This window comes from Xenopus laevis, chromosome 1L (assembly GCF_017654675.1).
Source record: "Xenopus laevis strain J_2021 chromosome 1L, Xenopus_laevis_v10.1, whole genome shotgun sequence".
NCBI lineage: Eukaryota > Metazoa > Chordata > Amphibia > Anura > Pipidae > Xenopus > Xenopus laevis.
In genome coordinates, this window is record NC_054371.1 from 37650634 (window position 1) to 37678435 (window position 27802).

Below are 27802 nucleotides of genomic sequence, written 5' to 3' on the forward strand. Positions count from 1 at the left end.
ATAGAAATAAAAGTGAATTTTTGATTGGTTGTTGTGGGTTGCAGAAGCCTTGTATCTTATAGCACATGTTAATAAAACAGAATACTTTATTGGGCCCACAGGATATTATATGACTCAGCCCCGCTGTCATTGCCCATAACCCTACATTTTCCAAAGAATGAGGGGAATATGTTTTATTGGAGGCCTAGGTGAGGTTACCATAGAGAGTTAAGAAAATGGGGTGTAATACAAACGTCTGTAGACTGATGGCTGTGTCAATGAAATGTTTTAGCCACGCCTCCAGGCCCGGACTGGCAATCTGTGGGTTCTGGCAAATGCCAGAGGGGCTGCTATAAGGTCCCATAGAAAGTCAGTATGTAGTGGGCTGGTGGGGGCTGTTTGGGCCTCTACTGTATGTGGGCTGATTGGGCCTCTGTGTACCTGAAATGCCAGGGCCTATTTCAATTCTCAGTCCGGACCTGAACGCCTCCTGTGTGCAGTACAGAAATGATCAACTAGAAGGTAGGTAGGTTTTGCTAGGAATTAAAAGGTTAAAGGGGTAGTTCACATTTAAGTTAAATTTAGGTACGTTATAGAATGGCCAGTTCTGAGCAACTTTTTAATTGGTCTTCATTATTTATTTTTTATAGTTTTTTAATTATTTGCCTTCTTCTTCTAACTCTTTCTAACTCTAACAGCTTTCAAAAGGTGGTCACTGACCCCATCTAAACAACAAATGCTCTGTAAGGCTGCAAATGTATTGTTATTGCTACTTTTTATTACTCGCCTTTTTATGCAGGACCTCTCCTATTCATATTCCAGTCTCTTATCCAAATCAATGCATGGTTGCTAGGGTAATTTGAACTCTAGCAACCAGATAACGGAAATTGCAAACTGGAGAGCTGTTGAATAAAAAGCTAAATAACTCAAAAAAACCCAAATAATAAAAAATAAAAACCAATTGCAAATTGTCTCAAAATATCACTCTCTGCGTGATACTAAAAGTAAACTCAAAGGTGAACAACCACTTTCAACTTGATTTTTTTTTCTTCAACTACAACTACTATGATACAAACCCCCAAACCATGTTACTGAAAAGCAGAGGGTAACTATGGAAACTGCACGTCCTGAAACTGCCAGGGGGCCCAGGAAGTATAGGGGGCTCCGTGGGACTTTGACTGCAAAATATATTATGGAAAATGCCTTGTTCCCAATGTTGTGGAGCCCAATGATCTTGATGTGGGTCCCAATAACTAGTTACTCACTGCTGTTTATGCAGGTGAAAGCTCATATAATTCATCAAACAGATTCCCAACATAAACATCTGATTACTATACTATATTACTATACTATTACTATATATATGTGACTCTATAATTAGTAATTCATGTACATACGGTAGTTTTTTTAATTAATGTGCTCGTAAGTCAATTTTCCAGGGTTCCCACTGCAGGCTGACATCAGTAGAATCTAGTGCCGATGTCAGTATAATAGTAAGAAACACAAATGACACAATGCCCACTCCAAAAACGGTTGAGTGCAATTGGCGCACTGACAGAATTGTGGGGAAAACACTGCATTCTGGGCAAAAATAGCGCACATTTTGTCAGAAATTGCACTTTGCACACCGCACAAAAGTTTGACCTTTCCATTGAAACCTATTTTTAATCCTGATTGCCTTCTACTTTATTGTCCTATTCATTTAAGTTTAAAAATTCATTATAAATGAAATATAAGTAAACGGTGAAGTACTACTGATCAAGCCAAAACTGCTACAAACCCTAAAAATTCTCTGCATTTGTCTGCACCTCTAGAAAGTCCAACAGCGCTATCTAGTGACAGAAATGATTCAGCGGTAATATCTACTGTACTGAAACTTGTGTACAGATTCATTTACCATCAAGCAAGCACAAATAAATAACTCAGGGAGACTGAGAGAAGTGAGCAGTGTGCTCCCGTCATTCCAGGACTTTAGAGAATACAGTAAAGAATACAGTAAAATATATAAATGATATTTTTAGAAAGAAAGTGTGATATAAATACATAGACAAAAGCATCTATCACTAAATGGCAACTAATAAAGTGAAATCGGACTGGCCCACCAGGATACCAGGAAAACTCCCGGTGTACGACAATAGTCGGAGACAATTTTTGAAACCAAGAACAGAGCTGTATGTGGGTAGAGGAATAATTTACAGGTTTAACAGATCCGCCATGCCATGGTAACACCGTGAGTGAAAGGGTTTTGGAGGCCCAAATCCCAGCGTCATCACCAGTAGTATCTAAATTGAGCTGGAGGGGCTGGAGAAGAGAAAGAGCAGCTAAAGGATGTCTTGTATGTCAACATCAGAAGAAGGCCTCTTGGAGCATAGGGAGAATTATTTGTGTCACCCTGTACCAGGACAGAGGATAGCAGACATGGTAAAATCGCCCTTTATACAGTTACACACTTGGACTTCCTCCAGAAACAGTTTATAGGTTTGTCATGGTGGCTCCTATTTAGAGCTGGGTTAGGAACTCCATTAATCTCCTCCAAAGTTGAATTGCTAAAGCGGTTTAACTAGCTGACTTACTCCTACCTCTTACCCTCCAGATCAGCCTTTTCACTAGCTGACCTTGCTACACCATGCTACTGACCTGATGGTTCTGACCTAGGCACCACAACCCATATATGTTCCCTGGCCCCTGTTACCAGTGCAGAGGGTATTGGTAGGGTTACCACCTTTTCTCGAAATAAAATGTTCCTATATTTTTAACCTTCTTCCTTATTGAACATTTCAATAAAGCATACGTTTTACCAGTCATTAGGCAACCCTAGGCACTGGTCACAGTGGCCCAGTCTTGCTTGGGAGCAGGAGAGCCTCAGGGGCTCATTACAGCTTTCACCACTGTCCCCCATGATGGCATTTATAGAAGCAACAAGTTATGATTGTTCAATAATTAACCTATACCTTGGATCCAATATCCAAAGATTGCTTGCACACCTGATTTTATCTCCTAAGGGCCTCCTCTCCCTCTGTTGGAACTGAGGGACCTCCCATTGCTGGAACCTTTATTAGTTTGATAATTACCTGTACTTTGCTGCCCTCTCGTGATCAAAACTAGGAACTATATAATAATTACAAACTAAGCACTTTTACAACCTAATCATATATTTTGCTGCTGTTCAACCAATACTTTAATAATACTCCAAAAGTATTATAGGGGCACATTAGTTCATGGGTGAAAAACTGGCCAAGGCACCAAGAGTGACCAGCAGAGATAGTACAGTAAGATGGGGTTCAAGTGCTCAAGTGAATTGTTAGGCTCAGTTCCTTTGTTTGCACCACTGATAGTCTGAAGCATGAGCTGTTCATACCTGCAGATATCAAATACTATATGTCTATACTATATCTGAGGAAACAGCTGAAGGCTATTATTATTATTATTATTCATAATAATAATAATGATGATTTTAATAATAACAACACATATTTATAAAGGGCCAACATATTCTGCAGCACTGTATAATAAATGGATGTACACAAATTACATACAAAAACAGCCAATTACCTATACTAGCGGAAGAGAAGGCCCTGTCTGAAACAGTTTACAATCTAAAGGTCTACAAATTAGTTAGACAGTATACAGCGTACATCTAATGTCACCTCCCGAATCTTTCTAAATGATCTGTATTTGTCAATAAAGGGCTTGCTCATCTCACAATAGGAATTATTAAAGGGTTTGGCAACCTTTGACTTTTAGTGAGATGTAAAGAGTGATATATGATTTATTATGTGTGTTTTTGAGCTATTTAGCTTTTTATTCAGCAGCTCTCCAGTTTGCAATTCTAGCACTTTTGTTGCTAGGGTGCAAATTTCCCTAGCAACCATGCTCTGATTTTAACAAGAGACTGGGATATGAATAGGAGAGGGCCTGAATAGAAACGAGTAATAAAAAATGTGAAGCCTTACAGAGCATTTCTTTTTTTTAGATGGGGTCAGTGACCCCCATTTGAAAGCTGGAAAGAGTCAGAAGAAAAAGGCAAATAATTCAAAAACTATAGAAAATATATAATGAAGACCAATTGAAAGGTTGCTACTAAAAGGTAACTGAAAGGTGAACCACCCCTTTAATTCAAACTCGTCCATTGCATGTTTACAGAAAGGAAAAATATACAACCCTTTGCTTGTGTATCCAGATTGTCCAATAGCCAGCTTAACTGTTGGTCAGATACTTGAAGAACAGCCTGTGAGAGGCATCATAAAAGCTCTTGCAACCCAATCAGTCACCTGCTGGATGCATTATTGTTATTGCCTGGAGTAAAACCATTTCAATTCATGTAATAACTGCAACAATGTGGGCATTTAGCAACAGGGTAAAAAGTGCCTAATTTGAAGACAATTTATCAGTGGGCCCATGTCTTCCCAGTTAATTCTTCACACACATAGCGAAACATTTGTGGCATGCCAGAGTAATGAGGAAAAGAATTGCAAGTAGTAACTTCAGCCAGAGCACGAACCTAAACAGCTCTCAGCCATTTTGTATATCTCCATAAGATAATTGGACAGCAGTTATTTGCCGACACCACCACTAGGCACTCATCAGCCCCCACAGGAATCCTTTAAACCAAACTATATGGGTGCAAATAAGTTCAAATCAATGTTAATTATTTAGTGGTGGAACTACCAGGGGAGCAGAGGGTGCGATTGCACCCAGGCCAACACCCAAGAGGGGGGTGAGGGGCCCCTGCTCCGTGGCCTTTACATGGGCCTGGAGATGGATAGTTACATTACTGTTGTTATTTAATGTAGGGATCGAATGCTGTCCCACTAGAGTTGAGCATTGGGTTTGGGAAGGTCACGAAAGAAGCAGATCCTTCCCTGATATGCCAACCTTGAGGTAGGTGATATTTGGCTGATCACAGAGACCAGAATGCAGGTTGTGGACGAGGACCACAATAATTAGCCAATGTGGTTATTGCCTGATGGGATTTTTAGTGCAGATATTAATTGATTAATAATAATCTATCAACTCGGTCCAGGAGTTTGGCAGCTTTTTTCAGCCCCTGTATGGGGCCACCTTTACTCAGGTCTCTGTCCTACACCATGAATCAAAAAGAAGAGCCCAGTGGTTGTTAGATTAATGTCTTATTCTGTCTGCTACAATTTGGAATCCAATTCCCCTACAATAAACTGATGGTCTTGCTTTGGGATTGCTGAAATGACTGGTTAAGTAATCATCTGATCCCAGAAAAAACATTCAGGCATCTGGTGGTATTTCTCCGGAAGGGAAGGAGTATGACATTTTTGGTTACCAACTTATAATATTATACTATGTAATTGTAAATCCTTTAGTCTCTTTTGAAGATAGTCCTCTGCTTATCTGCATGATTTTCTGTCTATGTTCTTGGGGCTTTCCTGGGCCTTGTTTCTGTAGCTTCCGATAAATCTCCTTGCTGTAATTACACAATGCTTCAAGTTTATCCATCCGAATGCTTGAAAACTTCACTTTATTGTTCATAACAATGTTATAGTTAATTATCTACCACATTTATTGTTGCTAAATCGTGTTACGTAAAGACCATGAACTGCAGGAAATGAAAACTGAAAGGTTAATAAATTTGTTGGAGTCACAAATCCCAAAAAAAACCCCATGATTTTATATGAAATGTGATATGTATGATAAAGTTCCCATAACTTAATGATATTTATTAAATCATTACAACAGACTGGAAAGCTATTCCCTTTGCACTGGTTGCATCTGCTCGTTTGCGTATTATATATATTATATACTTCTTTTTTTTTTACAATTATATACAGTAATCATATTAAATATGTTAAAGTGAAACCTTTCTACTACACAGAACTTATGGACTATGAAATAATACTGTACAACAGGTCATTTGTCTGAATGCAAAAAAATGGTGTTGGAAAATTATAATTAATGTCAATTCTGATTTACAGAGACATTTTGTGCTTGTGTTGAAAGATTTCCATGCTGCTAGTCAGATGACTGGAGAAGGCATTGAAAAACCCAGTTCCTTGCTTTTATTTCTCTGCTTGGTTCTTTCACACCCATTTCCATTTTTCTCTTTCAACCTTTCCCTCACTTATGCCTCCAAAAATAGAAAGGAACAGAAAGGTCAGTACACTGTCTTTATTACATTTGACGTTACATATGTTAATTTGTAACTCCCTATAAATTGTATTTTATATGTTCCTGATCTTTTACTTATGATTGTATTTCCGTGTAAATCATAGCAGCCAGTTCTTACAGCTCCAGGGCAACACCAGCCTCTCTATTGGCCATAAAATGCCATTCCACTGCCATTTGTCACATCCTACAGCGAACGCTTATTTCTAATCACTGATGAACACTCCCCCAGCCAGAGAAGCCATACGATTTTATTGCAATCGAGGTTAAAGACTGCCCTGAAGAAGAACTCTGAGAATGATGGTGCATTCATTGAAACATGAATACATATGGACAGAAGTTTCAAACTTTCATTTAGATGGAATCAGATTATAAAGTAACTGGATAGACCAGTAACCTACAGTAGTGATATAATAGCAATAGGATCCTTACTGCAACACTTACCTTTGGAGATCCTCTGTTCAGCTTTTAACTTAAAGGAGAAGGAAAGTCGTTCAGCAGTTGGGGATGCCAATGTTAGGCACCCCCAAGTGAATGTATTTACTTACCTGAAACCCCGGGCCGGTGCTAGTGGCGGAACTACCGGGGGAGCAGGGGGTGCGAGCGGGCCAGGGCCCGCACCCCCTCAGGGCCCCCCGGCAGTCCGTTCGCCGCTGAAAATGCGGCCAAATACGGCCGTACGGAGGGGGACGGGGCCTGGCTGCGCGTCACGCACCAGGGTCAGCCCCCCTCTAGGATCGCGACTGGCCGGTGCTCCTATCAGCAGAAAACTGCACCGGCCGGGGTTATACCAGTGAGCACCACGGAGCGATCCTCTTCCATCCTCTCCTTTCTTCAAATTCTGTGACTTTTTATGTCTTTTCTTGACTTTTTTTTCACAAAACAAAGAAGTAGAAAAAAATGGTGGTTCGCTTTTTCCCTTCTCATCCCTGATTTGCATATGAAAATTAGGATTTGATTCAGTATTCACCCAAATCTTTCACAAAGTTTTCAGGGGTTTAGCTGAACCCAAAATAGTGGATTTGGTGCATCCCTAGTGTATATATCTACTGTATGTCCATATAACTATAATATTAAGAGAGATGGTGCCGGGTGAAATAGTGATCTGTGCAGGGCGCCAGTTGTATCTTTGCCCAAGGCCTTAACACATTGGGGCAGTAATACTCATCTATTCTTAATTATGTATTAAATCTATTGGAATTGGAATCCTGTCTGTGCAATTAATAACGTGCAGTTCTAAGTCCTACAAGGTTCTGTTGTGTCTATCTCTCATTCAAAAGTGAATAAAATAAACTTTTCAGGAGCTGAAGGTCACTTGGTGAGCCGTTCCAATAGACACACGACAGAAAACAAGCAAATGTCCAATGTACAGAATGAAAATGGAATTGGCTCTGATCCAGACGTTTCTGGTTTTACCAAGGCCCTTTCACAAATCGTGGCTGAAACAAGGTCATTTGCAAGATATTTTCATGTTAATTTTCATGGGAGGGATTTCAAAGCAAACATCTTGTAATGATTAACTTATCACAAGAGCCTGATAAAATGTACTTGTTTTCAAAGCTATTGCCTGGTTAAAAGCAAATGCTGTATAATCTAAAAAAAAAACAGTTGATCATGCAGCAGAAACAATGAGGGTGGTGGCAGACGGGGAGATTCCGAAGTTGCCTCACTAGGAAACTTCGTGTGACTTTGGAAATCCGAAGCGATTCATATGCTATCCCGCCCTCAATTCGTATTCTTGCCAGCGGGAAGGCATTTGGGGAGATTAGTCACCTGAAGTAGAGAAGATTTGTCACTGGGCGACTAATCTCTATGTCTGCCACCACCCTTGAGGGCAATGGCACCTGAGGGGAGAAAACTTTGGGTGACTTCAGAAAAACGAGGTGCCGCATATGTTTTACAACCAGAAATTGACATTATTTATGGTGAGGAAGCATTTGGAGGGAATTAGTCATCCGAAGAAGAGGAGTTTTGTCACAGGCAACTAATCCCTAATTATTGTTGCCACCTTTTGAGACATCAGAGGGGTGAGGTGATGCCAAAAGAAGGATCGAGGCAGAGGAATATGAAGCAAAAGGATGAGTTTGGAATAGATTCTGGGCAGATTGGGGGTAGGCCAGGGGCTGAATTTACGTGCTTTACAAATTAACCGGCTACTACATTGAGGGTAAATTTGTAATACCAACCCCGGTCCTGGCCGGTACTTTACTGTGTAGGCTGGGTGGCAACCCTAATTGCCCTTGCCAGGCTGGGCATATACATAAAGGTCAGGCTGTCAGAGTGATTGTCAAACAAATATATATTTCCCTACATTGACCTCCCAGTTTTGTTTAGCCACGGGCCCAATATGCAAACGATTTTTTTTGGACGATTTTCAGCAAGAAATTGGTAGGGACGGCTAATGGGAAGGTCCCATACAGGGCCCAGTCGCTGCTGCCGACTTGATCTGGAGGGGTGTAGTCAGCAATTTATTACACTAAGGTGGCCATACACGGGCCAATAAAAGCTGCCCTTCCTATGGGGCCCACTGATAGGCCTTTCAGAACGATACCTTTTAGGAAAGTGTCTTTATAGTGTTATTCTGGATTCACCAGTGATGTATATACTGTAATTAATTATCCATATAATTTTTATTAGCACAAATGACCTTTATACTCAAACCTTGTAAGGATCATCATAATACAAACTGTAGGTCTTTTTCAATCATGACTATTGATTTGTAGATACTGTCCTCCCTGACCCGATCAACCTACAGTATATCATACAAGCTTTGTATACAGGTGACAGAACATACTGTACTGATTTTATAGCTAATTCACAAAGCCTTGAGCTTGTTATCTATGGATGATTTCACACTAGAAAAGTGGGACTTTCTACTGAATCAGTAGATGACCTTTCCCTATCCAAAGCACAGAAAGTTGAATTTTTATTTTATTCATGTACACCAAGTCCTTAACATAAGAAGAGGGGCATACTATTTTTCTCTCCTCTTTCACCCCCACTCTTTTCCCCAAAAATTTTTATTTTATTGTTCAGAATAAATACATCGTCTCCTTGGAGACTTAATATGAAGCCTAATCTTGACTCTGATGTTCCTCAAATACATCAAGTACCTGTCCTGTCTTGTCTGTTGTGTTAAAAATCAAAGCAATGAATAAATGTCCCATATCCAAGAGCCCATTGTTATCAACAGATGGATGATATTGATCAACATCTCAACCGAGAAGCAAACACCCTGGTCTCCATGTACTTTGACATGGCCTGCGTGAAAGATGACCTAGTTTCATATTTGTAGCAATATAATCTTGGATATTAATGCTCAGTAAACTTTGACATATCCCCAAAAAACTGCATCCAAGACTGATTGGACTTTTATATGAGAACTTTGAGTATGCGCGTCTTTATGGCATACCGTGACCGACCATTCACATTTTCATGTCATGTTAGACTCTCTTGAATTCTGCCAGATAAATACACTAAGGTACCTCGGCACAGTTGTATGCGTCAGGACCCTACCTTCCTCTCACTCTGATTTGTTCTCACCTGCTCACAGGAATAAGCTGCTATCTGGACCTGCATGCCATCATATTGGGAGAATTTACCATAAGCAGGTATGTTAATACTTAAGTCTTATATTAACATCGTCTTTCAGTGCGGAGCCTTATTATCGTCTATATCACTCTTGATAAATCTGGTTGATATTTGACCATGTTATACAATTTTAATCCCTAATTTTATTTTCTACCCCCCCTCCCAAATGCCAACCCCCTGCCCTCCTGATGGAGGTGACGTTCTTACTGGAAATATGTATATTTACATTAGCCAATTATAGAATTGCACTGTGCTCATATCAAGATACATGTCCTTGTATAAGGGTAAACCTAATTTATCCAGATACTTCCAATGTTTCCCTTTAACCTTATAGACTGTGAGTGTGTGATTCCATGCTAATACTCTCCCATGCCTGTCCTTCAAATTGTCATCAGTCATTGCTCTTTCACTCCATCTCTCCACTGTATATTTACTTTATGGGGCACATTTACTTAGCTCAAGTGAAGGAATAGAAGAAAAAATACTTCAAATTTCGAATGTTTTTTATGGCTACTTCGACTTCGAATTGAACGATTCGAACTAAAAATCGTTCGACTATTTGACATTCTCTTTAAAAAATTTTTTGACCAACTACTTCGCCACCTAAAACGAACATCAATGTTAGCCTATGGGGAAGGTCCCCATAGGCTTTCTAACAAATTTCTGATAGAAGGAAAATAGTTTGATCGATGGACTAAAATCCTTTGATCATAGAATATGCGGTAAATCCTTCGACTTTGATGCTGAAGGATTTTACTTAGACGGTCGATTATCAAGGGTTAATTAACCCTCGATATTCGACCCTAAGTAAATGTGCCCCTATGTGTCTTACACCATATGTATACTAGTATTACTGGCTTAAGGGCAGAGACACAGATTCAGGGAGATTAGTTGCCCAGCGCAAATCTCCTCTTTTTGGGGAGATTTATCTCCTCTTCTTCAGGGCAACTAATCTCCCCAAACTGCCTCCCACCGGCTAGAATGTAAATCGCTGGCAGGATGGCTTCATTTTTCCAAGCTGCCTCACAAGAAAACATCAGAAAACGAAGCTCTCCAAGATTAGATTCTAGCCGGCGGGAGGCAGTTCGGGGAGATAAGTCGCCCTGAACAAGAGGCGATAAATCTCCCCGAATCTGAGCGTGTGTCTCTGCCCTTACAAGGTCTATCATTACTTCCCACATAGAGATAAAAGTGGTTATGAAATTCTTACATGCAGTTACACTATAATATTATCATAGGCCAATAGTAAATGCATGTATTCTCTGAATAGAGGAAATTATACAGTATATGTCTGTATTTCTGTTCCACACAATGAGTCCACATAGGCTCCCAGCAAACTAATAAACTCAGGTGGTGGCCTTAAAAACAGCTATAGATATAATTTGACCAGGTAGGAGTACAGAAAATATCCAAAATCAAGATCGTTCAATGCACACTCCCTGCCCATGTTCTATTAGTAATCCAGGGTTTGCAAGAGACATGCTTTTTGCATTAACTTGGGGAAAAGTGTCTCCTGAACAAAGCACTGGTGTCACCAGACCCAATTGTTAAGGCAGTGTTGGACTGGCGGGTCGGAGGCCTATCTGGGTTTCCACCACAGGGACCCCTACAAGCACTCCGCCTCAGTTGCAACCCCTCCTCCGGGCCCCCGCACATACCTGTCCAGTGGTTGCTTCCGCAAGGGGGCAAGATCAGGGGCAACACAGGCCATAGATAGATGCAGGTATGGGTCGTGGGGCCCACCAGGTTTTTACCTGGTGTTCCGCTGGCCTAGTCTGGATAAAGGACAAGGAAAGCCAAATTCACTGGGGTTGGCAATAAGTTAGGAACCCCCAAGTCAATGAATCACTACATTCTTTCCCAAGCAGGTGCTTCTATTAGGAAAAACATAAGAAGAACACTGCTGCCTCACCACTTAGATTTGCACATGCGCAGTAGATTAAAGGGAGCACTAGCCCGGGGACAAAAACTGGGTAAACTTACGGCTGTGGGGGGGGGGGGTGCTAAAACCACACAAAACAGACAATACACTCACATAATTCTCACACAGCAGAGTGTTTTAAATAATGCTTTATTTTAACACATGCTAAAAATATTTTGCAAGTACAGAAGTATGTCCACGCCCTCTTCTGGGCAACATAAAATGGACAAAAGATGGAAAAACCAACTCCTCAGTTTAAGTCTTCAATTTTATATATATATATAAAAAAACAAGGCACTGTGTATCCCCCCTGTTACTTTGTGCATTTTGTTCTTAAGCTAAAAAAAAAAAGCTCACTTTTTCAAGTTATTACAGAACAAACTCACCTCAGTAGTGTGTATGAAATGGTTTAAGAACAAATAACAATGACAAGTTAAACTAACCAAACATTACTAAGGTTTAGTGCCACGTAGCTATGTGCCACCAGACTCGGCACACAAGGGCACTTCTATAAAGTTAGAACTGTAACTATAGGGAAATATATGCTATTCTTAAATAGGCCCTTGCCTTCCATATACTATACCTGCATAAAACGAAGCTTATTGTGTGCAGAGAATATTCTTACAACCAGAAGCTCCCTAACTGCCTACCTTGGATGAGGTATTCTCCATAGGCAGCTTTATGGTGGGCATCTATATATATATTTATAAACATATATATATGGAAGAGGAACTCTATTTAGAAAACTTGTATATGTTCCCTTTAGTAATCCTAACTGTTATTGCTATGTGAAAGCAAATGGTGCATGTATCACCGCTGCTTGTAAAATACAAATATATTATTTTGGCATTTATTTTATCCTTTATAAATAGTTAAACAACCATTCTATGAAATAAAGAGGCTATTATACTTGGCCAGCATAGTCTTCTGCAAAGGGAGCTAACCTGGCTAAACAAGGTTAGATACAGTAGTTCTGATTGGCTTCTCCCGGACTTGTTTGCTTAGCAAAATGGCATTTATATCACACATATAACTCAACTGGCTTTGGCCGACTGACTTCAAGAGTCACAGTGAGTTGAAGGAATAACAGAATTCTAAGGAGTGGACAACTGAGACATATTTTATCACTAGTAGTCCTGTAAAGAGGTAATGCTCCTTTCACAATAAAAACACCTAAAGAAAACACAAAATAAATACAATAAAGGTAGGACTACAGTTTATCCGATCTTATCTACTGCATTATGGCACAGAGGATCTTCTACTTAATGCACAATGGGGGAAAAAAGCCGCATTTAAATAAAATAGCAAAATATCCTAACCATCTTGTTCTAAAAGCCTTTAAACAGGCCACAAAACACTGCAAGGACAGGGGGTACATTATCTAACATTGAAATAAAATGCTACTAGCGGCAGAGGCAGTTTGGATACATAATGTCTACAATACACCAGAGAATATTTACAGCATGGTATCCTAAGCTTTTTTGTTGTTGTTGTTGCTTCGGGAGGCCGACAGCAGCTTGCTCAGCAATATTTCGCTGGCCCCTGGGGTAAGCCAAGGGTGTGAAAACTTGTATCAAGTCACCAAAATCCCATAATGCAAAAGACATTCTACATGAAACATGATGTAAAAAGGCCAAGGGAATAATGCAGCTGTCACAAACTGGGCCCAGCAATATAAACACACACTGTGTTACACACCATTTCATGGAAACCAACAGAGATGTAACTGTTGGTTCCTGGATAAGGACAAATAACCTGTAGAAACCTGGCAGAACTTAGAGCCAACTCTAGACACACATGGCATTGAACCATTCCCCTCCTCCATGAAGTTAGGAAGGGCTTAAAGGAATTGTTCAGTGTAAAAATAAAAACGGTGTAAATAGATAGACTGTGCAAAATAAATAATGTTTCTAATATAGTTAGTTAGCCAAAAATGTATTGTATAAAGGCTGGAGTGACTGGATGTCTAACATAATAGCCAGAACACTACTTCCTGCTTTTCAGCTCTCTTGGTTTCCACTGATTGGTTACCAGGAAGCAACTAATTAGTGACTGTTGCATTTCAATTTAAGCTGCATGCTAAGGATCAATTGCAAACTCACTGAACAGTTGTTCAATGTGGCCCCCCTTCAAGTCGCTGACTAACGCAGAGTTAGAGAGCTGCAAAGCAGGTAGTTGGATTCTGGCTACTATATTAGACATCCAGTCGCTTCAGCCTTTACAGATTAAATTTTTGGCTAACTGACTATATTAGAAACATTTTTTATTTTGCACAGCCAATCTATTTACCCACTTTTTATTTTTACACTGAACTGTTCCTTTAATGGTTGTTACTACTCATGGCCTAAGCCTTCATGGAGCGGTAGAATGTTTGTGTGCCACCCCAAATGAAGATACCAAGTAGTAACATTGGAAATCTCCATTGACTGGGAGTGAATAATGTCCCTGAATTTTATCATTTGTACTTATTGACTGTTCTGCACCGTCAGAAAGTAAAATGCGCACCTGTGCAGGAAGACACTGCATAGTAAACACAGGAATGAATGAACTTGCCTAGCAACGTGGAACCATAGGTACAATACTTATCTAACTGAGCTTGCATTATATCTATCCTGGACAGAATACCTTGCATTACAATCTCAACATTCTCAGTATGTACAGTATACCGAACATTTTACTACGGCTTGGTTGTTTTACATTATGGAGTGTTTTCATGGTGCTTCCGCTTGTCTTCAACTGGAACTGACCACTGCCATTTCCAAATGTTACAACTGTGGCTACTGTTCATGTCTTATACATGTAATATTACCTTAAACTGGAGGATCTTTCATACCTATAACATCTCTTGTGAGAGGCCTTTCTGCTACAGAAAAATGTATTAATCAAGTTAGTTGCCGGAGCCGTGCAGTATAATAATAATCCTGTTTCTTTTCTAATCTGGGTTGTCAACTCACCCATAAAAGGCAGGCACGGAGATGAAGAAAGGATGAATTAGGCACATTGAGTTGTAATTCTTGAGTAGAGGTTATAGATCGGTACTATTTGGCACAGCCAGAATAGCTGAGGATGCTTTTAAACCAAGTGCATAGTTGTTCTGGGACTCCAGTCCCATAGGTGGGTGTTGGGGTACAAATTACATTCTTATTATTAAATATGAGATGTCTAACCAGCTTCTGGAATGAAAACTCCAGAGGAGTTGAGTTCTATACCTGCTGCAGGTTGTGGTCGATATCTGTTCTATCCGTAATGATATGGCTTGAAGGAATGAACTATACAAATGGTGCCTTTGTGATATTTACCCCAATGCCAGAATTGAACATTACACTCTAATATCTTCTCACTGAACCCTATATATAAAAAAAAATACATCACAGAGGGATACATTCACAGGGAATTTTTCCTAGCCCCACACAAAAAATATTCCAGTATAACTTCATAAATAATGTACCTTCTAGTTATCTCTTAAATATAGAAAGTACTTTCTATAGTAGGTGGGTTATGTATTTACCATGGTATAGGCTGCCCTAGAGCCGTATATCATGGCCACCAATCATCCGTTAGCTTTTACTGCTTTAGTGCAGTCTGAATAATGAAAGCAAACATCCGACTATGAAGGGTTAATGAACAGGGGCAAACGTTGCCCATGTTAACTACATAAGCTCCTAAGCGCCTCCACAGGCTTTTACTTACATACATAAATTGCAATATTGATAACAGCTCTACCAAAAATGATATCTCTAGAGTGCATGACTAAAAAAATAAAATAGAAAAAAAGGCACAAGCACATACACATACCAGTTACATGGCGTTACACTGTGAAAAACCTAAGAACCAAACCACATGATATAAATCTATATGGTTATATATATATATATATATATATATATATATATATATATATATATACACATACATATATATATATCAAAAGCCAAAAACATAAAAGGACAAAAAATGGAAATGTACGAACATATGTATATATATATATATATATATATATCTCAATCTTAAAAATAACCTAATACATTTTTCAAAAACAAACTTCACATGTATAAAATATTCTTTTAGAATATATTTTTTATGGTCTTTCTTCATAAATATTAAAAGAGTTCCTTCAGTTCAAACCCCTCCCCCCCCCACCATCCTGAAAACCACGCTGAGAGTCTTAATATGTTGGGTAGATATCATGCAGTGGAACTTGGATGGTTGCAGCAGGAAAGGCCTGAGGTATATAGCCAGCATACCCTCCATACATCGCTGCTGTGTTCTTCTGTAGTGTGGCTAAGGCTGTGGCAGGAGCTGCAATGGGTACGTAGCTTGCACCATAAATCCCTGCAGCAGGAATCCTTTGCACATTGGGAGTCATGGTGTATACTGGAGTGATTGGACGGCCCTGTAAAATCCCCCAAAAAAGTAGAATAAGGTCAAGCTGATATTTCTTCAATACTGCATACCTTTTGTTCTTTATCACAGGTTTGTTATGTCTTATTTTAAATCACGGTCTGTAATGCTCACCCACTGGGGCTCATTTATTAACACTGGGCAATTTTGCCCATGGGCAGTTACCCATAGCAACCAATCAGAGAATGGCTTTTGAAATCCAGCTGCAAGTAGAACAATGGATGCATGGGTTACTGCCCATGGTCAAATTTGCCCAATGTTGATAAATGACCTTAACTGGCTCGTGGGCAGTAACCCATGACAACCAATCCAATTGCTGCATTCATTGTTCTACTTGCATCTGGTTTTAAAAAGCTAATCGCTGATTGCCCTTGGGCAAATTTGCCCAGTGTTGATAATGACCCTCACTGGCCCGTGGGCAGTAACCCATGACAACCAATGACATTGCTGAATGCATTGTTCTACTTGCATCTGGCTTTAAAAAGCTAATTACTGATTGCCCTTGGGCAAATTTGCCCAGTGTTGATAAATGATAAAACTGATCAGAACCCCGACAACAGACCGACTTCAAAATACATCCCAGCACCAGTTTTTGGAGTTGGTCCCTGTTAAGAGCAGTTATAAAATGATGCCAGCTAATGTCACTCACCTGAAATGGTGGAGGTGTTGAAACTGAAGGAATCCCTGCCGCTGCGGCTGCTGCAGCCACTGCGGCTGCAGTTGCTGGATCTGCCTGGACAGCCATCGGATTCATCATGTGCTCCATCCCGTGTATTTTGCCTTCTTCCATTAACTTAGCAGCGGAAGCACCCTGAAACATGGAGTACTGGGTACCAATAGTAGGGATTGCCACTGAAACATATAATGAACTGATCAGCCACAATATATTGGTTTTGATATAAAATACAACATATAGCAGGGATGTCAAAATAGCAGCAGTACACTGCACAGTCAAGTCCTGATCTCGGGTAATATTTCTAGTGAAATTCTATAAATTATAATGAATAGGGCCTTTATAATGAAGCCTGTTACAAGTGGATGGGTGTGGATGCGGCAGTGGGAAAAATTAAAACTCTGTAACATTGATCAAACTACACACAACACACAAGAGTTAAGCCTAGCGAAATCATGAGAATGCAGAATCAGCCCAACCACAATGATTTTGACCCAATCCCCAAACTATTGTGTTAGTTTTAGAAGAGGAGAAGATATGTTTGATTTGAGAAAAAAAAAATCATATTTTGCAAAATGATTTCAGGGCCCGGGTTAAACATCAGGCAATACATATTTTAGTACAGAATTTACTGCAGCCGACAGATATATACTTTATATAGCACTTGCGCGCGAAGATAAGTGTCTGTTGAAAATATTGAGTAGCACTAATTAAAGCCAAATAGGCTCCTAGCACTAGCCCAGTGCACTAGCAACACATTGTGCCATGGCCATGGTTAAAGGAGTTTACTGTGCATTACGGATACATTTGTCCATCTCTGTATGCTAACATGTCCGCACAACGTGCATTTTGCAGCTGCAGTTCGTATTGTATTGGGGTGCGTATGCTGCATACACATCCTTTTTGGCACAAAAGGTTTTTAACTGGTGTTTATTGCGAATGAACTAGTTTAAGTGTAAGGCTTGGCTATTTCCGTGAATGGACTGAAGGATAACAATAGCAAGAACACAACAATATACAGACAATATAATGCTCGGCTGGCAGAAGGCAACCCACTAGTTAAGCACAAGTTGAAATGGCATTTGTCAAACTAACCTGTACCGGGTTTAAGAGCAACTGGATTGACTGCAGGTAATTCCAGGTTGGGTACAAGTTCAAAGCCTTTTTCTTGCGGTTTACCCTTCCCTTCATGATATCTGCTATAAATGCCACGGCCTGCTGAGTATCCCCCCAGGTAGGCTCCCCTCGGACCAGGGGCTCTGTTGCCAGCGGCACCTCTCCCTCTGCCTCTTAAGCTGCCTGCTTTTAATAGCAACATGACACAATCAGCAATAAGCCATCAACACCCAGAGCAACAGCACTTCCATTTTGGGATTTAAGACCTGACCCTAATTACCACATTTTAATATTCATAGATATTTACATAAAAATATGACGTGCCTCTTAACATAAAATAATAAACTCAGATTATTGTGGCTTGTGTCACACAGGAAGATTGGCAGCTGCTACTTGTAGCCAAAAGTGCCCAGATTTGGTCACAGAGTAGAGATAATTTTGACCACAGGCCCGGCTGTGTGAACAAATATCGCACCTAGGAAGGTGAGGGTTTGCCAATTACGATGAAACATACGGCATTCTGATTACAGCTGTTCTCTCCAAACTGAAATCCAATCAGTTCTGTCCAATCTGAATCTGGTAAGGCCCCCTTTTGGCACACAGATGGAGAACTGGCAGGTGAATGAGAGAATCAGACCTTCGATGCTACAGTATATGACCAAATGGTCACATGATTTCCCATTTTCCCTGTAATAATAAAACAGTAGCTTGTACTTGATCCTAACCAAGATATAATTAAGCCTTATTGGAGGCAAAACCAGTCTATTGGGTTTATTTAACTTCTACATGATTTTCTGGTAGACTGAAGGTATGAAGATCCAAATTATGGAAATATTCGTTACCCAGAAAACTCCAGGTCCCAAGCATTCTGGATAACAGGTCCCATACCTTTATTAATGCTCAAGAACTAAAACAATTGTACCCTAAAAAATCAGTTCAATGAAATTTGAATTGCAACCCCTGTGGTGAAATAGTACATTAATTTTGCTGTATACACTATTTTAGAGCTTCTGAAGCAAATAAACAATATCAGCGCAGTGTATTTAAATCACTGTATGAATCCTTATCATGGGTTACTGGCCTTTTACTAGTATCAATGATCCCCCAGAAAACAATGAAATGTGTTTCTAACTGGCTACAAGTTGCAGCTACTAATCACAGGCATGAACGTGCGGAGGCAAAATGATAACAAGCAGTGCTTTAAAGAATTTTTCTTGCAGAAAATACTGAAGAGAAAAGCAAGACGAATATTTTTCAGGGACTATATATTTTTTCAAGGTCATTTGAAACCCAAAATGGACACATGCAGCAAGTTAAACAAATTTGTACATAGCACACATTTTTAATAGGGACATTGTATCCTCGATACGTTGTATATGTGGCTTGGCACATCAAGTAGCAAAGCATTTGGTTGAACTGAAAATCTGCAGCTCCCCATAGCAGCGACCCTCCATATCTCCACAAATCAGGGGGTACTTATGATTATGGGGAGCTGCAGATTTCCATTTATTTATATAGCAGTCCAGATATCAAAAGACTCAAAACACCTAAGTAAACAAGCATTTTAGGTATAGCCTTTTACTGCTCAATCAGCCATATTAGGGGCAGAGACACACGGTCAGATTCGGAGGCGAATAAGCTCCCCGAACTGCCTTCCTGCCGGCTAGAATGAAAATCGCCAGTGGGATGGCACTCGGAGTGCTTCGTTTTCTGAAGTCGTCCGAAGTTTCCCCGTGAGGCAACTTTGGGCGACTTCGGAAAATGAAGCGCTAAAAGTGCCATCCTGCCAGCGTTTTTCATTCTAGTCGGCGGGAAGACAGTTCAGGGAGATCAGTTGCCCCGGAGAAGAGGAGATTTGTCGGTGGGCGACTAATCTCCCTGAAACTGACCATGTGTCTCTGCCCTTAATCTGCTAAGGGGCAAATACATTTGCAGTGCAAATAGGGGGTTGCTGCCTTGGGTCCCACAGAACAACAGTTATAAGTAGAAAGGGCAGTGGTTGTAATAAGATTAAATGGAAACACGGATAAAGTAAGATTATCTATTAGTATTCCCAAAATCTAGCCTTAAATTTGCTTTGAAATGCAAAGCACTGTGTCCTGCTTACTATCACAAGTTAGTGCACAGAATTGTGGGACTAAGTACCGGCCTCACTTTTTCTGCTGTATTCTACACTTTACACTGGATTTTTAATCTGCCCCTGATGCAGGTGATCTGTGTATGGACCCTAAAATTTGCGCTGCTGTGTCCCTTCTGGCTCTAACACAGGCCAATGGTAAACAAAGTTCTCTATGTAAACTAGGCAGATCAACCAATATGAATCATAGGATTATTCATATTAATACTGAAAAAAATGCTTGCATAGATATTCTACAGAGCATTTATAAATAAAATAGATGAACGTAAACCATATATATATATATATATATATATATATATATATATATATATATAGAGTATACTCATTTTTTATAACAAATGTACCGCAACCAACTAATTTTGATCTTCCAACTATCCAACTAATTTTGATCTTCCAACTATCCAACTAATTTTGATCTTCCAACTATCCAACTAATTTTGATCTTCCAACTATGCAACTAATTTTGATCTTCCCTGTATATCTTTTGGGAGAATCTACTCTTTTGACTGTTCTTGCTTCCCTCTGCCTTTGTTGTGAAAACTGGCACAAAAATAACGCAGCAGGATGTATGTGCAAACAAAGTACATTTTTTAAAAACATATATTTTCCTTGTAAACCAGTGACATCCAACTCATGACTCTATGTACTTGTGACCTATAACTACAACTATTTTGGGTGAGGCACTGACCAAGGTCCAAGGTCCATAAACCCTTTCCCAATTGTACAAACAACGCAAATGTATTTTGTAGTGATTATGACATCTGAGCAGGTTCATAATTTGGCCCCCATGTCTGAATCACTAGGGGAGCAAGTACAGAGTCACCAATCAATATCTCAATGAGTCCCAATGAGATATTAATGGAGAAGGGGATCTTTTTTTGGCCAATAACAAGAGGGGCATACTTTCTACCAGTATAGGGGCACCTTAGCAAGTTATAGCAAGGTGACACCCAGACTTTAGGGCGCAGATTTATTAAGGGTCAAATTTTATTTTTTTGGTCAAAACTCTCAAATTCAAATTGTGAATTATCCAAAAGTCGATTTGAGTTTTAATTCAAATTCAAATTTTGAGATTTATCATACTCTTTGAAACTCGAATTTGACAGCCACCTAAAACCTGCCGAGTTCGTGAATAAATCAATGGGAGAGGTCCTGGCATCAATCTGCACATGGAAATCTAGTTGAATTTCAAGTTGGTAAAATTTGTGCGAGTTTTACATATTCGGTTTTTTTATCAAATAATCCCCCAATCGAATTTAGATTAAATTTGAATTAAAGGAGTTTAAAATTACTCGCATGAATTCGAAATTCAACCTTTGATAAATGTGATTCCCCATGTTTCATGTCTGTACTAGACACTAAAAGGGAAATAAAATGGTCCCCTTCTAAATTTGAATTGCTGTCACGCCAGGGGGATATCAGGTATAGTGTTATACTAATGTGCAAAACTTAGATCTAAGGCTTTAGATGAATTATTTATCATACTGATTCGAGGGGATACTCTCAATTTGAAGAAGAATCAAGGATGAGATTAGATAAAAGCAAGTTAAAGAAAGAACAAATATTTCAAAATTTGAACTCATATGCAAGATTGATACAAATTCTATGGAAGGGAGAAATAATTTGATGAATACAGTAACAGTCATAGCATGGCAATCGGTATATTGCAAGCCATTTGGGAACAACACAATTAGAAAGAAAAATGGGAGCCTTTCAAAACAGACAAATAAATTAGGAGATAATGTTGGTAATGCAACATTAAAGCACCAGTAACATCAAATTTTTGAAATTTTTTTTTATAAGTATACATTGAAAAAAACCCACCAAGACAAATTAAACGAACTGAATAACCGAAACTCCGCTTGCGCTCCTCTTCAGAAAAGGTGATTGCGATCCATCGTGTGGCGCTCGATTTCTCCTCCCTGCCTTCCTTATAGGAGATAGCCAGGGAGGAGAAATCAATCGACGGGCGACGCCCTATCACCTTTTCTGAAGAGGAGCGCAAGCGGAGTTTCGGTAAGTTATTTCTTAATAAAGACTTTGCAATTTTAAAGTTTAATTTGTCTTGGTGTTTTTTAATGTATACTAAAGAATTTTTTAAATTTTTTTGATGTTACTGGTCCTTTAACTGCTCTGGAATATTCTGACTTTGCCAGTGTTACTACAAAAATGCCTATGTATTTAAAATACTTTCATATTATGGTGGTCACACAAAGAATATAGCAGAACTGTGAAATGTACCAACCTTTGACAAAGTAATCTCTGTTTGGACCAATCAGGGCACTGTATGGGTATCCATAGTATGCCAAGGTATATGGGTCACAAGAGTAAATGTAATTGGGCTGGGTCACTTCCGGGGCTGTAGCTGTGGCAGGTGCCCCTCCTTTCGCAGCTTTCTGGTAACGTGTGTACTGTTCCTTATCTACAGGCTTGGCCAAAGTGACTTCTATGCAGGATCCTTCCAGTTCAGTCCCGTTAAGTTTCCTCATAGACTGCACTGCATCTTCCCTACTTGCAAAATGCACAAAAGCATAGTCTCTTATTTTCTTAACCCGCTCAACGCACCCAGGATTGAACTGGCCAAAGATCATTTTAATTGCATCCTCGGATGTTTCAATCATCAGGTTTCGGACATAAAGAATTTTAACGGTTTCCATCACATCTTCATCAACATCAATCTCTGGTTCTGCCCAGTCAACTGCAATCTGGTGGCCCCACAGTTGGATTCTTCCCGGCATCAGTTTCCGTCTTGCCATGGCAGCTGCTCGATGGCTTTCATACTCTACAAAGGCGAACCCTCGATTTTTCATTTTATCAGCAGCACTGGCATAAACAATGACATCAAGAACCCCTTCTGTCACCTTGGAGATTTCTTCCAAAATCTCTTCTCTTTTCTTCATCTTTGGGATGCCCCCAATGAACAGTCTGCAGTTGTCAACACTACAGCAAACCCCCAACAGTCTCCCTGGCCTTATTTCATAGTTGTTCAGCTCCCTGACTGCTTGCTTTGCTTCGTGCTTTTTTGTGTACATGACAAAGGCATAGCCGCGATTCTTTCCATCAAAGTCCATCATCAGGCGCATTTCAAAGATGCTACCTGCACTTTCAAACACTGGGACCAACTCGTCTTCATAAACATCCCTGGGTATTTTTCCAACAAACACTTCACAACCACGGGGGGGAGTGGATCCTTCCCAACCTGGGGGTGGACCACCATATTTCCTCTGTCCATTCTCTTGGACCATAGTATAACCTGTACGCTCCATGAGTGCAAGCAGTGCGGCTTCATTAGGGGCTCCAGCCACGCCCTCAGGAATGTTAGAAGTAGACATATTTGATGATTCGTTGCTTATCATTGCAGTGGAATCTTCTGCTGTCATTATGCCAAAGTCATACAGTGCTTGCTGAAACCTATTAAAAAGACAAAATGACAACAAACATGATGAGATGGAAAATTCTCATCTTTGAGAATAGTTTTAAGAAACAGATTAACCATGAAGACAGAAAAAAATTTTTGGCTAAAAGTCTACGACAGGAAAAAATATATTAAGTAACGGCAAATAATCGTGTAATCGTGAGATGCTCCTTGCAAAGACTTGCTCAAATAGGTCTATTTTTTTTTTACATAAATGTAAAATATACACAAATCCTGATGAAGGCCCACGTAAAGGAGCCAAAACGTTGCAATAAACCACTTTTTTTTTTGCACGTATAAAGTCCCTGGAGTGCGGTTCTTTGATATTTGTAAGTAAAACTGGTGTTAGACCAGCACACAGGCAGATGATGCAGAAAGCATTGTGAGTGCACCAGGTTGCACTAAAAATATATACTATGCCACTACTATTGACCTTATTTACGAGCACCCGGGGAAAGTTGCTATATAAGTTTAGGGAGTGATCCTACATGGTTCTTATATATAATATTAAAGTATTAAATGAAGAGGTAAACTGTAAAATAAAAACAATAAAGCTAAAGGTAGATTTCTATACTTGAGGAATATAATAAATGTTTATTTATTCCAGGTTAAAAATGTTAAATGCATTGCTTTTCAGACTGATGAAAGCAGGATTAACATGGCTCCCATTGATTTCAAAATGCAAGGAAGGATAAGAGACACCAGCTGAAAAATACTTCTCTCTCTGTACACTCCTATTGTATATTTGTTTCATTAAGACCTCACATGTTTATCATAGTCAACCTCCTCGTCACTTGCATGGTGTCTCCAGACATTACTGAGCCCACAGAAAAAGTCATAACATAACAGCTGGAATGCGGTGCTTTGGTATTTAGGATCTACAAAAACAAAAAAGTGGTGACGACTGTGTAGCAACGACTCCATTTGGGCCTTACAAGACTCACAAAGGAATCCCAGAGATGAGGAAGGATATATAGTTTGAGTATCGTGTACTATTATATATATTTCCATAAAATAGTTACACACATCTGCTCGATTACGCCTCCACTCCTGAGGTTTGTGACTCATTGAATTGTAACCTAAATGTAGAATTCAGAGTGACTGATTGACTCCTAGGCATGTGTTTAAATATGCATATCAGTCTAATTAACTGTGTGCGTAACTAATATTCTGTATACATATACATATAAATGATACTTTATAGGTACCACCAAATAAATAATCCCCATTCTTTTCTGGGGCGTGGGAAAATATACTGAGTAGACAAGAGGCAGGTATGCAGTGGCACAAGGAATGTGCAACTAAAAGAACCCCAAGATGATATCACACCGTATCTGTTGTCTTGTAGCATAGGATCCAAATATAAAATCTGGCACATGCAGGGAAGTCATTGGCCACACGTTGGGTCAAATTTCAGTAGTCACCAGAACAACTGGATTGTGTGGGGAAGCCATGTACAGTTAAAGGCTCTTAATAAATTGGATCTTCATACCTTAAGGGTCTGGCTTCACGGGCAGATTCGGGGAGATTAAGTCGTCAGGCGACATATCTCCTTTTCTTCGCGGCGACTAATCTCCCCGATCTGCCTTAGCCTGCCTTCCTCCGGCTAAAATGAAAGTTGCCTGGGGGCAGGCACTCGGAGCGCTTCGTTTTTCGGTCAACCTTATTGCCTCACAAGGAAACTTTGGGCGACTTTGGAAAACAAAGCGCTCTGAGTGCTTGCCCCCAGGCGATTTTCATTTTAGCTGGCGGAAGGCAGATCCGGGAGATTAATTGTTGCGAAGAAGAGGAGATTTGTCGCCTGACGAATAATCGCCCCTAATCTGCTCGTGTGACCAGACCCCAAGTCTACTAGAGAATCGTGTAAACATTAAATAAACCTAATAAACTGGTGGTGCTTCCAATAGGGATTAACTGTATCTTAGTTGGGATCAAGTACAGGGTAGTGTTTTATTATTACAGAGAGAAAGGAAATCATTTTTAAGAATTTGGATTATTTGGATAAAACAGAGTCTATGGGACATTGCCTTTCCGTAATTCGGCGCTTTCTGGATAAAGGATCCCATTCCTGTATTCTGTTTGACTGACAATCGTATCAAGAAGATCAGCAGTGAGACACATTTGCAAACATGATTCCCATATTTCCACATTTCAAGTAAAAACATATCTTTATCTATACATTCTCATTTCTCATTCTCAATGGTTAGAGGAGACACAGCAAACCAAACATCAATCAGTCACATATTGTACCCAAATTAGCTCTATGTATCGCTCGTGTCAATTGCTTCTTTTAGGAAGTAAATAAAAAAAGTTAATTCAAATTCCCTATGTGTGTTTCTGTATAGTTCTTGAGTATTTAATAAGAAGTCAAGTTGCTCAATCTATACATTCCCAGTAGCAGGGCCTCCTCCACCCCCGCCATGCACACATTTGACCTTTCTCTAGTGTACAAAGCATTGTGGCTGATTTTGTAGTTACTCATTAAGCTCAGGTACCAATGAGTGACTTTTACAAATCAAGCATTTACAGGCTGCTGGGTTTTCTCTGCATGGCGGGGGTAGGTGGACAGGGAATCCAATATCCATATCTGTATTTCTGTCATATCGGCAGAACTTAATTGCAAAGTGCAGTAATTTACGCTCGACCTCTGATCGGCGATGTTTGTGTAACCTTTTTATGGGAATTGTGAAATATGTTTTTACAGCAAGTGTCGAGGGTGGAAACCGAAAATTAAGACGTTGTTAACATTTATTTACTTCGGATCAGGGTTAATATCATAAAACCATTCAAATGTTTAATTAGTAATGGGATCTGCGATCTTTGTACCCAACGAGACAGCTTTATAACATGTCATCGAGATAAAAGCGAACTCTCTCGTCACACTTTGCAAGGCAAAAACGTGTTTTAAAGGTAAAAGCCATCATCTGCAGCTTGTTTAATGGACAGCAACTGAGAAGCACTAGCACATCTGATTTATGGGGCCAATGCATGGAGCTGATAGGTAGTCATTTAAGTATGTTTATGATGTCAATATGAAACTTGGAGCAAGATGGGTCATCACATTTGGCCAATTGTGTGGAGGCCAAATTGGGTTCATCGAATCGTTTAAGGACATTACAAAATAGACAGTAGTATCACCTGAATTGGTTGTTTTTGTTGATGGACAAATCGTACTTTTAAGCGATCGTTTCATGATAAGCTCGGTTGTACAACAACCAAAAAATATTTAAAAAGTATAAATGAGTACGGCCACCCTTAAGTCTCCCAGCCAAAAATAGAATCTGAACAGGGGCCTATACAGACCAGTTTGGAGGGGCCTGCATCAATGGGCCAATGAGGTCCTAACAGATGGAATACTCTAACCTGTCTGACTGATATCTGGTAGGCCATTGTTTTGGACTTATACAGAACAAATATGGGATCTGCTATCCGGAAACCCGTTATCCAGAAAGCTCCAAATTATGGAATGCCTGTCTCCCACAGACTCAATTTTATCCAAATAATCCAAATTTTTAAAAATGATTTCCCTTTTCACTGTAATAATAAAACAGTACCTTGTACTTATTCTTAATCCAAACTAAGATATAATGAACCCTTATTGGAAGGAAAACCAGCCTATTGGGTTTATTTCATATTTACGTGATTTTCTAGTAGACTAAAAGTATGAAGATTACGGAGAGATCCGCTATCAGGAAAACTCCAGGTCCCGAGCATTCTGGATAACAGGTCCCATACTTGTACAAGGGAAATAAAGCCGCTAATTTGGGCTGGAAAGCTAAGTCCGCAACTAATGTCAGTCCCTGTAACATTAGCACAGCAACCTATAGCAATCAGACATTTCCTTATTTAAAACCACACAAGACCAGAGCTCTGGGTTACTGCCGTGTGATGCAAACTGGTATTTACGTTAGCACATAAGGCCCTATTACAGGTCTGTGGCAAAAAAACTATGGGAAAAAAGGTTGGGGACCGCTGATTTAGATCTTTTTGGTTGACAGTGTCAGTGTCTACTGATCACCAGCTAAAGGTCTACTGGTAGATCCCAACCTACCTTTTAGACACCCCTGCCCTATAAGAACATAAATATAAAAATAGTAACACAAAAGTAAACATTTCATAAACTGGCCCTTTAATTTTGATTGAAGGCACTGTTGTAAAATCAACCGCCATATACCTTGTAATGATATCTAAATATGTGAGACATTATCTGATTTATCAGCAGGCTGAGGGAAGCCATATACAGTACCTTTGTTCGCCTCATATGCTTGTCAGGAGGGAGCCATGAACTCTGGTAAAATAATACAGAATATCCCAAGAACACAGCATGTGGATAATCTGATATGTGTATAAATGTATAGGTGTGTGTGTGAGTGCAGGGCCACATGTACGGCTAGGAGCTAGCTTGATGAAGTGAAGTTTTAGGGGCCTTTT

The 27802-nt window shown here is 39.7% G+C and overlaps 1 protein-coding gene across 7 annotated transcripts in view; it reads right to left on the reverse strand.

Annotated features, from left to right (window-relative positions):
* Positions 1-15670: 15670 nt before the first annotated feature.
* Positions 15671-27802, reverse strand: part of rbm47.L (RNA binding motif protein 47 L homeolog) — a 71542-nt gene continuing 59410 nt past the window's right edge. For 6 of the 7 annotated variants that reach the window (XM_018229255.2, XM_018229249.2, XM_018229288.2 and 3 more), the window contains 4 exons: positions 22202-23367; positions 17796-18002; positions 16677-16879; positions 15671-16019 (listed from right to left, as the gene is read on the reverse strand). In XM_018229255.2, the coding sequence (XP_018084744.1) occupies positions 15792-16019; positions 16677-16879; positions 17796-18002; positions 22202-23336 (1773 nt within the window). In that variant the 5' untranslated portion in view covers positions 23337-23367 and the 3' untranslated portion in view covers positions 15671-15791. The remainder of the gene's footprint in view (positions 16020-16676; positions 16880-17795; positions 18003-22201; positions 23368-27802) is intronic. The other variant, XM_041588534.1, reaches the window with a different exon arrangement.